Here is a 12,941-nt window from a genome sequence, read left to right as displayed (position 1 = left end):
ATCACAACAGATGTGAGGGCTATTGGTCTGTAGTCATTTAGACTACTGACAGCAGGTTTTTTGGGGACAGGGATAATAGTAGCCGATTTTAAGCAGGATGGGACGGTGGCTTGTGTCAGGGAGATGTTAAAGATCTTTGTGAGGACCTCTGAAAGCTGGTCAGCACAAGCTTTCAGCACTTTGCCAAGTACTGCATCAGGTCCTGCTGCTTTATTTGGATCCACCATCTTTAGTACAATTTCCTAACACTAGATCAAGTGTTGCCCTCTCCCATGTAGGGCCCTCTGCTTATTGTCTGAGGAAACTTTCCTGAATACATTTGACAAATTCTGTCCACTCTAAACCTTTTGCACTATGACAATCCATGTCAATTTTGGAAAGTTAAAATCCCCTACAAAGACAACCTTGTTAGTCCTGCAGCTTCCTGAAATCTCCAAGCATATTTGTTCATCTAATTTCCGTTGACTATTTGGGGTCCTGTAGTACATTTCCAACAAGGTGATCATCCCTTTCTTATTTCTTAGCTACGTAGGAAACAAAGGCTGAGGATAGAATGATAAAAGGATATGATCTGCAGGAAACAGAATCAATTCAATGTTAGAATAACCATGAAAAGGGAATTATCATATATGGTGTAACAACGAATGATAAAACAAAAGCTGCAAATGTTGCAAGTCTGAAATAACAAAAGAAAATGCTGGAAACACAGCAACTAAATAAACAGAGATTTGGTTCACATTCAAGTGCTAGACCATGCTGGCAACTTGGAAAGAAAGAAAACCAGTTAGTTTTAAGTTGTAGAGAGGGTGTGGCAAAGGTAAAGGATAGGACAAATGGGAACCTGACAGGACATTGAGAATAAGTTGAGGAGGGTGTTTGGGTGCTGATGATCAGTGCCATCAACGCATGATAGGTGCAGCATCACAGAGGTATTGCCACAAGCATTTAGTTAGCATCCAAACTAGTCTCTGTTGACTGATATTGATCAAAACCTTTCCTATCCACGTACCTGTCCAAATGATAGTAGTAAAAGTTTGTTCGTAAATTGATAGTAAATTTACAGATGACACTAGAATTGATGGTATAGTCGACAGCGAGGCCAATGGACAGTGCATGGATCCCTGAAAACGGCAGTTCAGCTGAATAGGATGTTGGAGAAAACATTTGGTGTGCTTGCCTTCTGCAGAAAGGATGTGGAGGCTTTGAAGAGAGTGCAGAAGAGGTTTACCAGAATGCTACCAGATTTAGACAACTTGGATGGTTTTCTCCAAAACATCATAGGTTGAAGATAGCGTTCTATCAGAAGTATATAGAGTTATGAGAGGAGTTTTTTCTAGCGTGGAAATTTCAAAGACTAGAGGGCATAAATTTAAGGTAGTGGGGGACAGTTAAAAGGAGATTTGGAGGGGTCAAATTCTTTCTGGTCAGTATCCGTAATGCACTATTAGGGATGGACGTGAAACAGATACAATAGTGGTCTTTAAAAGGCATTTAAATAGGATAGATACATGGATATGAAGAACTATGGATCACATAGAAACATAGAAACATAGAAAATAGGTGCAGGAGTAGGCCATTCGGCCCTTCGAGCCTGCACCGCCATTCAATATGATCATGGCTGATCATCCAGCTCAGTAACCTGTACCTGCCTTCTCTCCATACCCCCTGATCCCTTTAGCCACAAGGGCCACATCTAACTCCCTCTTAAATATAGCCAATGAACTGGCCTCAACTATCTTCTGTGGCAGAGAATTCCACTGACTCACCACTCTCTGTGTGAAGAAATGTTTTCTCATCTCGGTCCTAAAAGACTTCCCCCTTATCCTTAAGCTGTGACCCCTAGTTCTGGACTTCCCCAACATCGGGAACAATCTTCCCGCATCTAGCCTCTCCAACCCCTAAAGAATTTTATATGTTTCTATAAGATCCCCCCCCAGTCTTCTAAATTCCAGTGAGTATATGGAGGGTATTGATCGCATACAGGCATAGGTATTAGTTTAATTTGGATCCATGTTTGGCACAGACAATGTGGGCTGAAGGACCTGTTCCTGTGTTGTATTGTCCAATGAACTGGAAGGAAGTGTGTTGTAATGTAAGTATAAGGACAACTGGTTATTTGATATGCAAAGTTTGCTTTACAAGTTTTGACAAACAAACCTATTATATTGTGAACACATTCCTTTCACTATATTTATTCAATTCAAATTTATTATTAAAATATGCCAGTGTTGACCAAAGATACTAGAGGAACAAGATGGACACTCCGTTGAAATCGCTGATACTGAAGTGTGGTACGCAAAGGAGCGTAACGACGGCCATTTTAGAAGGCGAAACCCGCCGTTCTCTATGCCTCTCGCACTGTAATCAGTGTTTTGGGGGAACAGTATGTGGATGATACAATTAAAATGCAGAATATATCTCATGTATTATTTCACAGATTTTGTTATTTTTCTTTTTATATGTTTCTGCAAGTTTCTGCCGACTAAAATGGTGCCATGACATACTACGGTTTTTAGGGTCGAGTGGTCTATCTTGCTCCTCTAGTATCTTTGGTGTTGACTGAAATAATGTAGAATTACATCCTTTCCACTTAACACTGTCAATTTATTTCACCTATGAGGGAAATTATGCAGTATAATATTACAGAAAACATCATCAGTATTATGCTTCTGCTCTGCTGAAGATGAATTATTTGCTCCTGACTGATTCCAGGTGTGTATGAGAATTCGCTTAAGAATCTGTTCTGCTAGACTGAAGAGAGTATTGGCAGATGGAGATTGGCTGGTTCTGCCTCAACAACTTCTCCTTTGACTCCTCCCACTTCCTCCAAATCCAAGGTGTAGTTATGGGCACTCGCATGGGCCCTAGCTATGCCTGCGTCTTTGTAGGGTACGTCAAACAATCCCTGTTCCAGGCGTACACTGGCCCCATCCCCGAACTCTACCTCCGCTACATTGATGCATTGGTGTTACCTCGTGTACCCATGCAGAACTCACTGACTTCATAAATTTCACCATTAATTTCCATCCTGCTCTTAAATACACTTGGGCCATCTCCGATATCTCCCTACTGTTTCTGGATCTCACTATCTCCACCACAGGAGACAGACTAGTGACTGACATCTACTACAAACCTACTTACTCCCATAGCTATCTTGACTATACTTCTTCCCACCCTTTTCCCTGTAAAAATCTCTATACCCTACTCCCAATTCCTCCGTCTAAGCCGTGTCTGCGCCCAGGATGAGGTGTTTCACACTAGGGCACCAGTGATATCCTCATTCTTTAGGAAACGGGGGTTCCCGTCTTCCATTATAGATGAGGCTCTCACTAGGGTCTCCTCTATATTCCACAGCTCCGCTCTTGCTCCCACTCTCCCCATTCGTAACAAGGATCGAGTCCCCCTTGTCCTCACCTTCCTCCCCATCAGCAGTCATATACAACAAATTATCCTCCAACATTTCCATCACCTCCAATGGGATCCCACTACTGGCCACATCTTCCCATCTCCAACTGTTTCTGCTTTCCGCAGAGACTGTTCTTTCCGTAACTCCCTGATCTACTCGTCCCTTCCCACCCAAACCATTCCCTCCCCAGGTACTTTCCCCTGCAACATTTACCTCCCCCCTCGACTCCATCCAAGGACCAAAACAGTCTTTCCAGGTGAGGCAGAGGTTCACCTGCACCTCCTCCAACCTCATCGATTGTACCGCTGTTCCAGATGTCAACTTCTCTACATCGGCGAGACCAAACGCAGGCTCAGCGATTGTTTTGCTGAACACCTTCGCTCAATCCACCTTAACCAAACTGATCTCCAGGTGGCTCAGCACTTCAACTCCCCCTCCCACTCCCAGTCTGACCTTTCTGTCATGGGCCTTCTCCATTGTCATAGTGAGGCCCAGTGCAAATTGGAGGAACAGCATCTCATATTTCGCTTGGGCATTTTACACACCAGCGTTATGAACATTGACTTCTCTAACTTCCAACAGTTCCTCTGTCCCTCTCTTTCCCCTCCCCCTTCCCAGTTCTCCCATTATCTTCCTGTCTCCTCCTGCATCCTTCCTTTGTCCCGCCCCCTCCCCTGACATCATTCTGAAGAAGGGTCTCGACCCGAAACGTCACCCATTCCTTCTCTCCTGAGATGCTGCCTGACCCGCTGAGTTACTCCAGCATTTTGTGTCTACCAGGAGTGTATGAGATGGAAACATGCTTTATAAATGTTTTGCACTTGTCAAGTTGACAAGAAGCACCGTGTTCAGGTCTGGTCCCACTATCGAGGGGTGGGGATACTTGCAAATGGAGGAATGATCTCCTCTTAGGGTAGCCGTGGAAGCTTCATCTTTCCTCAAAGGTCGAGTTTCCAGTCCTGGCAACATCCTGATTATCTCCTCTGCATCCACTCCAGTGGAATGAGATCTTTGCTGTAATTTATTCTCCTGAACAGACACATCTCACAAATTGCAGATGAAAAAATATGGTATGTGATTATAGTTTATATTCTACGTCTCAACCAACAGTGTGTACTTTAGTTTAGTTTATTCATTTATTATTGTCACGTGTAATGAGGTACAATGAAAACCATTTGTTTGCATGCTATCCAGTCAAAGATAAACTGTACATGAATACAATCAAGCAGTACATATTGCGCAGATAAAGGATCTAGACACAACATTTAGTGCATGATATAACATGCCTTATTACCATCATCTATATGACTTCTTATCTTTAAAGTTATATAGGCATACACTACAAGACAATGAAATCTTGTATTTCCATATAGCAGCTTCCCTGATGTATTATCATTGAGTAATTCATCTATACCTTGTAGTGAAACCTTTCTCCCTTCCCATCAAGCACACAACTAGTTTTAATCACGTATTAATAAGGAAGAAAAAAATGAAGCCAATTTCTCTGAAAATCATTCAGTTTATATTTTTAAATTGATCATGAAAATTGCCTTTACCAGATAGAAATGCATTGAGGTTACAGACCAAAAGTACAGTGGAATTGAGGAAGTACTCAGCAGTTTTAACATGAGAATTGCCAGACCTGCTCAACACAGTCATCGTGGCCCTGTCTCTATCAACTAAAGCTCAGGAACAAATAGAATAGAATGGCCTAATTATACAGGCCACTGTCCCACAACTGCAACAGTTTGCTGTGATAGGGTTACTAAGATCAGTGATTGAGGATTGGCACCATCACACATGCTTTATCACTGTGTGTGTCCTAACCACGTTGAGACGAACTACAGTGCCCAGGGTTAAGCTGATGAAAATTCCATCATCTGTTTCCACCCACTCAAATAACTATCATCTTATGCTTCCCATCTCCCGCTCCCCTCAGAAAGAGACCTGACAGGATATATTTGTGTAAGAAGGAACTACAGATGCTAGTTTGCACCGAAGATAGACAAAAAAATGCTAGAGTAACTCAGTGGGACAAGCGGCATCTCTGGAGAGAAAATGTCACCTCTGGGTGTCATTTCGGGTTGAGACTCTATTTTACAGTGAGGTGCCTACAACAGCTGCTGCAGGTTCAATGCCAACGTCCCTAGGTGCAGAGATACATCACACAAACCGGGGTGGGGGTCAGAAATTGGTGTTTGATTCTACTTGAAATTACACAAGGGAATTGTAGTGTATCCAGATCAGAGGAAGCTGTCAGATAAAAAAGTTTAACATTTAATGTTTCATTGTTTTATGCACACTTCATACTATGACTTTAGAACACCCGTGAATTTAATTCTACCACACATTCTTCAATATCAAGGCCTAAATCATTGAACTGTTATTGAATTGAATTAAATGTCTGTATGTAGTTGGACAATATAACTGGAATAAACGTTCAATTAATGATCCACTTCCAGCAACTATTTTCCTTGCGTTATTGGTATTCATAAAATTCCAAACATGTGCGCCATATGTGGCTGAAAAGGTCTGCTCCATGTTTTTATTTTTCCAGGGAGCAAAGTACGTCCTCCAAGATCGAAATGTGATGGGGTAGAATCGATTTATAATCCATAAAGAGATGCCATTGCATTCTTTGCCAATGAAGAGACCTAGGTACTCCTCCTGACACCATTTCTTCAGCACACGGGTAATCAGTCCAGGACCTTGCTGACCCCAAATATGTCCAATGTATTTTGCCACAAAATCTTCCATGCAATTCCTTAGAAAAGGATGGTGCCTGTGATGGAAACCCATTGCCCCGTTACTGATTGAATCTGAGCTCTGTGCACATGTAAAGTTGCCAAAGGGCAACGGCTTCATTGATATAATGTCACTGTCCAGGTAGATGCCCCCGTACTTCCACAGCAGTGCTAATCTGCAGCCGTCAGCAAACACATGGAGCCAATACTTCTCCTTTTTTGGATCCACCTGTGATAAAACAGAGAAAGAAACATTATCTTAATTTCAAGTCTTTCTAATCATCCTCTTTCCCAGTCTTTTTGTCTTCCTGAAGCTAAAGCTCATTCACCATGGAGGTCACCTTCCAGTGGCTGTAGTCAAGGCACAAAGGCACCAGTCTGATAAGGGTCTCGAATGAAACGTCACCCATTCCTTCTCTCCAGAGATGCTGTCTGTCCTGCTGAGTTACTCCAGGATTTGGTGTCTATCTTCAGTTTAAACCAGCATCTGCAGTTCCTTCCTACATAAGCATACTTAAATATACCTGGACTATCTCTGACATCTCCCTCCCGTTTCTGGACCTCACCATCTCCATCACAGGAGAAAAATTAGTGAGGGACATTTATTACAAGCCCACCGACTCGCACAGCTATCTGGACTACACTTCTTCCCACCCGGTCCCCTGCAAAAAGTCTATCCCCTACTCCCAATTCCTCCGTCTACGCCGCATCTGTGCCCGGGATGAGGTGTTTCAGACTAGGGCTTCCGAGATGTCCTCGTTTTTCAGAAAACGGGGCTTCCCCTCCTCCATTATAGATGAGGCTCTCACTAGGGTCTCTTCTACATCCCGCAGCTCCGCTCTTGCTCCCCATCCCCCCACTCGCAACAAGGACAGGATCCCCCTCGTTCTCACCTTCCACCCCACCAGCCAGCGGATCCAACATATCATCCACCAACATTTCCGTCACCTACAACAGGACCCCACCACTGGCCATATCTTCCCATCCCCTCCCCTCTCTGCATTCCGCAGAGACCGTTCCCTCCGCAACTCCCTGGTCCACTCGTCCCTTCCTACCCAAACCACCCTAACCCCGGGCACTTTCCCTTGCAACCGCACGAGATGCAACACCTGTCCCTTTACCTCCCCCCTCAACTCCATCAAAGGACCCAAACATTCTTTCCAGGTGAGACAGAGGTTCACCTGCACCTCCTCCAACCTCATCTATTGCATCCGCTGCTCTAGATGTCAACTCATCTATATCGGCGAAACCAAGCGCAGGCTCGGCGATCGCTTCGCTGAACACCTGCGCTCGGTCCGCATTAACGCCACTGATCTCCCGGTGGCCCAGCACTTCAACTCCCCCTCCCATTCCCAGTCTGACCTCTCTGTCATGGGCCTCCTCCAGTGCCATAGTGAGGCCCGCCGGAAATTGGAGGAGCAGCACCTCATATTTCGCCTGGGCAGTTTGCGGCCCGGTGGTATGAACGTCGACTTCTCCAACTTCAGATAGCTCCTCTGTCCCTCCCTTCCCCTCCTCCTTCCCAGATCTCCCTCTATCTTCCTGTCTCCACCTATATCCTTCCTTTGTCCCACCCCCGACATCAGTCTGAAGAAGGGTCTCGACCCGAAACGTCACCCATTCCTTCTCTCCCGAGATGCTGCCTGACCTGCTGAGTTACTCCAGCATTTTGTGAATAAGCATACTACAATCCGTTCTAAAAGGGAACATGCGAATTGACTGCTCCACACAATCTCACATTACAAAAGGCTGCTGCTTCAATAAATCACATCATAAACCCACTACCTATCCTTCAATTCATGTTAATCTGACAGGTCCACCCCTTGAGAAACATCTTTCTCCTCTCTACATCTTTGTTCATTAAAAAAGAGTCATGTAGTTATAAAGGTAAAACCAATTTATTCGGTCTATTACATGTACCTGATCACTGCACTCATTGATACTTGCCCCATTTATCTACAATAAGTCCGTGTAGATTCATTTGCTTACCAAGATGCTTTGTAAATATTGTGAAAGTACCTGCCTCCATCACGCTTACATTCCAGATAGCAACAAGACACACAGCTACATAAAAGTTAACATAAACATCCACCATAGCGAATTCCCCACAATCCTCACTGTGTGGGAAGGCAATAAAGTCCAAGCTTCTTCCTCTTTTTGTGTCCATCTTCTGTTTAAACCAGCATCTGCAGTTCCTTCCGACACATTTTTCCTTTATCTGTATAGTCTGCGTTGTTGGGCATGTCCCAGTTGATCAGAATATACAAAAATACTCAGACTTGACAATATCTGCACCAAGTTGCACAGACAAATTAGTTCCACTGCCACTTAACAGCTGCATTATTTCGCACTAACAATGAGGTTCCATCTCTTCAACTCATTACACTCCTTTGTGTGATAGATTGATACATCTTTGGGTCCTCATCTTTCTGCAGTAAAGTATGACTGGAATAAAGTAGCAGGCATGATCCTGGTGAGGAGGAGGGGATGAATGGTCTATTCTTGCCACTTATCATGCCTGATGGCCGTCTAATGATTTCAAGAGAGAATTAGATATAGCTCTTAGGGCTAACCGAACTAGGAAAATAGGAGGTGCAATGAGATGAGGATATGTTTGTACAAGTCACTGAAAGTAAGCATGCAGGTCCAGCAGGCAGTGAAAAAAGCTAATGGCACATTAGCCTTCATTGCAAGAGGATTTGAGTTTAGGAGCAAGGAGGTCCTACTGCTGTTGTACAGGGCCCTGGTGACACCGCACCTGGAGTATTGTGTGCCATTTTGGTCTCCTAATTCGAAGAAGGACATTATTGCTATTGAGGGAATGGCATTCCTCAGCCTCCTATACACAAATGAAGAAATATACCGCATATCCAGCCTCTCCTTATAACTCAAAACCACTATAACTGATAACGTCCTTAAAAACATAGTACTTCCGGTGGTGTTATGGAGAGATAGGACGTACATCTAAGTAGCTCTGCACCTTGCCGAACAAATCACATCAACAAAAGAATAAAAGAACAAAACAGTTAATTTAGCAACGTATCCACTAGTTAAACAGCTGATTAATGATACGCAATTTTACAGAGCGGAGCGGTAAACAGACCACAATGCCACCCAAACAAAGGCTGAAAACAGACAGAGAGGAAGGCCGCGCAGAAGCCCCGAGCTCGCCTGAGAAACAGTCCTGTGAAGAGACAACAACAAAAACACCGGTCTTACAAGCCATTGAAATCCTTCGCCAAGAGCTCTCTGCAGTGAAGCAAGAAATATGTGCCAAAATAGACTCTCGCATTGAATGTTTCCAAATACACAGGACAAGATGTTAAAAATCCAAAGTGCCAAATGTCAACTTGCTCCCGGTGGTGATGGGAGGCTTATGCACTCACCCAAGCTCCTCTGATGTTGAGAAAGACTAGGCAGACACGTCATTGGGGTTATCAAGTGGGCTCCTACTTTCATCGACGTTTTGCAGATTGGACCCACGACGTCTCCAGTAGGCTCAGTGGTGTGTTCTAGCATCTCAGAACCACCACCCTCTGCATCTGTCTAGCCGGCTTATTTGGGAGACCAAATGGGGTCTTTCCACTGATGTCGGCTGAATACGGCAATTCCGGTTTTTGTACCGCCTTAATCAGCATGCGGTTCGCTGCTGGAAAATGATATTTTTATTTAATTCGGACGCATACTTTTTAAGTTACAGAGGTTTAAAAATGCTGCCCCCCCTCATTTATCGAAGTTTTGACAGAAGGGGGGCGCTGCGGTGCGGCAGTGCTCAGTACGCATGCGCGGAATCTCCTCACTCTGTACTCAGCACGCATGCGCGGCATCTCCTCACTCGCACCAAAACAATGGACCTCCCTCCCCCAAACCTCCCTCTCCCTCCCTCCCCCCTTCACTCCCTCACCCCCTCCCGGATTCAATGGAAACCCTAAGAGGACGGGCCAAAGGGGAGAGTGTGGGGAGAGTAAGAGTGGGGATGGGGGACGAGAGAATGGGGGTGTGGGGAATGGGCCCAACGGGCCCACTTTGTCTAGTATATACTACTAAAACTCAGATCTTGTGTTATATATATATATGCGCGTAACAGCGGTTTCTCTGATTTCGTCAAAACGGTGAACCGTAGCGCCACGATTTTTGCACCGCCTTAATCACCACGCGGTTATCTGCTGCAAAATTGTTTTTTATTTAATTCGGTCGCATGTTTTTTAAGTTACAGAGGTTTTAAAGCGCTCCCCCCCCCCTAAATTATAGGGGGCGCTGTGGTGCGGATTTATTGAAGGTCTTCAGATTATGATGTCACAATGCCCCTGTGAGATGGGGGATACATTGTTGCGAATACAGGGGCTGTGGTGCGGATTTATTGAAGGTCTTCAGCTTATGATGTCACAATGCCCCTGTGAGATGGGTGATACATTGTTGCGAATACAGATCGCCGTGAGAAGCACTTGGTCAAGTCAAGTCAAGTCAATTTTATTTGTATAGCACATTTAAAAACAACCCACGTTGACCAAAGTGCTGTACATCTGATTAGGTACTAAGGAAAAAAAAGAAAAGAAACATACAATGGCACGCAAACAGTTCACAGCACCTCCTCAATGAGCCTCAAACGCTAGGGAATAGAAATAGGTTTTGAGCCTGGACTTAAAGGAGTGGATGGAGGGGGCAATTCTGATGGGGAGAGGGATGCTGTTCCACAGTCTAGGAGCTGCAACCGCAAAAGCTCGGTCACCCCTGAGCTTAAGACCGGAAACGCTAGGGAATAGAAATAGGTTTTGAGCCTGGACTTAAAGGAGTGGATGGAGGGGGCAATTCAGATGGGGAGAGGGATGCTGTTCCACAGTCTAGGAGCTGCAACCGCAAAAGCTCGGTCACCCCTGAGCTTAAGACCGGAAGCTTAGTGACCGGAAAGTGAGTCTGGGGGAGAGAGATCGTTGCGGAGGGGGCTTGGTGGTGGGGGGAAAGAGGGGTACTGGGAAAAGGGGAGGTCCCCCTTCCCCCCTCAACCCCTTCCTCCCCCCTCCTTCCCACCTCCATCCCCACTCCCTCCTAAAACTCCTCCCCCTCCCTCCCCAACTCCCTCACCCCTAACTCCCCCCGTCCCCTCCATCCCTCCCTCTCCCCTACCCCTCTCCCTCCCTTCCCTCCCCTCCCCCTCCCTCCCTCCCCTTACCCCCCCCCCACTCCCCTCCCGGTTACAATGGAAACCCTACGAAGACGGGCCCAACGGGGAAAGAGGGCTACTGGGAAAAGGGGAGGTCCCCCTCCCCTCTCCCTCCTTCCCCCCTCCCCTCTTCCCCCCTCCCCTCCCTCCATCTCCCCCCCTCCACCTCCCCTCCTCCCTCCACACCTCCCTCCCTCCCCTCCTCCCGGTTACAATGGAAACCCTACGAGGATGGGCCCAACGGGGAAAGAGGGGTACTGGGAAAAGGGGAGGTCCCCCTCCCTCCCCCTTCCCCCTCCCCCCTCCCCTCCCTCCCCCTTACCCCCCTCCCTCCCCTCCCCCTCCCTCCCCTCCCCTCTTCCCTCCACACCTCCCTCCTCCCTCCCTCCCCCTTCCCTCCCTCCCCTCCTCCCGGTTACAATGGAAACCTACGAGGACGGGCCCAACGGGGAAAGAGGGGTACTGGGAAAAGGGGAGGTCCCCCTCCCTCACCCTTCCCCCCTCCCCTCCCCCCTCCCTCCCCCTACTCCCCTCTCCCTCCCTCCCTCCCCCTTCCTCCCCTCCCTCCCCCTCCCCTCCTCCCTCCACACGTCCCTCCTCCCTCCCTCCCCCTTCCCTCCCTCCCCTCCTCCCGGTTACAATGGAAACCCTACGAGGACGGGCCCAACGGGGAAAGAGGGGTACTGGGAAAAGGGGAGGTCCCCCTCCCTCCCCCCTACCCCCCTCCCTTCCCTCTCCCTCCCCCCTCCCCTACCCTCCCCCCTCCCCTACCCTCCCCCCTCCCCTACCCCTCCCTCCCCCTCCCCCTAATCCTCCCTCCCCCTCCTCCCCTTCCCCCCTTCCCCTCCCCCCATCCCTCCCCCTCCCCTCCTCCCTCCCTCCCCCTTCCCTACCTCCCACTCCCCTCCCGGTTACAATGGAAACCCTACGAGGACGGGCCCAACGGGCACACTCGTGCTAGTCTATCTATATACTATTAAAACTCAGATCTTGTATGTATATATATATATTCCACTGATGTCGGCTGAATACGGCAATTCCGGCAAAACGGTGAACCGTAGCGCCACGATTTTTGTACTGCCTTAATCAGCATGCGGTTCGCTGCTGGAAAATGATATTTGTATTTAATTCGGACGCATATTTTTTAAGTTACAGAGGTTTAAAAGTGCTGCCCCCCCTCATTTATCGAAGTTTTGACAGAAGGGGGGCGCTGCGGTGCGGCAGTGCTCAGTACGCATGCGCGGAATCTCCTCACTCTGTACTCAGCACGCATGCGCGGCATCTCCTCACTCGCACCAAAACAATGGACGCCGTTAGCGGCGCCAGCCCGCGATCACCGGCTCACCTCTCCTCTCTCCCCTTGCTTCTCTCCTCTCTCCCACACCCGGGAGAACATCTCCCCGCTATCCCCCCCCCCCCCCCGGGCCTTTGAATGATGCGATCTCCCGAAGACCCCCCCCACCGGACTTTTCACTGATCCGATCACCCGCACCCCCCCCCCCCCCCCCCCCGGCCTTTAACTGATGCTAAGAGTGTGTCTGGGGGAGAGAAAATGGGGGGGGGGGGGGGGCTGAGAATGGGGAATGGGACAACAGGGGTAGTGCGGAGGGGAATTGGTGGTGGGGGAAAG

At 47.4% G+C, this 12,941-nt stretch overlaps 1 protein-coding gene across 1 annotated transcript in view; it reads right to left on the bottom strand.

The window, feature by feature from the left end:
• Positions 1-4,661: 4,661 nt before the first annotated feature.
• Positions 4,662-12,941, bottom strand: part of LOC144599331 (alpha-1,4-N-acetylglucosaminyltransferase-like) — a 14,596-nt gene continuing 6,316 nt past the window's right edge. The window contains exon 2 of the mRNA XM_078410125.1: positions 4,662-6,379. Coding sequence (XP_078266251.1) covers positions 5,774-6,379 — 606 coding nt within the window. The 3' untranslated portion in view covers positions 4,662-5,773. The remainder of the gene's footprint in view (positions 6,380-12,941) is intronic.

The sequence above is a fragment of the Rhinoraja longicauda genome, chromosome 13, assembly GCF_053455715.1.
Source record: "Rhinoraja longicauda isolate Sanriku21f chromosome 13, sRhiLon1.1, whole genome shotgun sequence".
In the NCBI taxonomy this organism is placed as follows: Eukaryota; Metazoa; Chordata; class Chondrichthyes; order Rajiformes; family Arhynchobatidae; genus Rhinoraja; species Rhinoraja longicauda.
The sequence above is the reverse complement of the archived record's forward strand: the minus strand, read 5'-3'. Positions and strand labels throughout refer to the sequence as shown.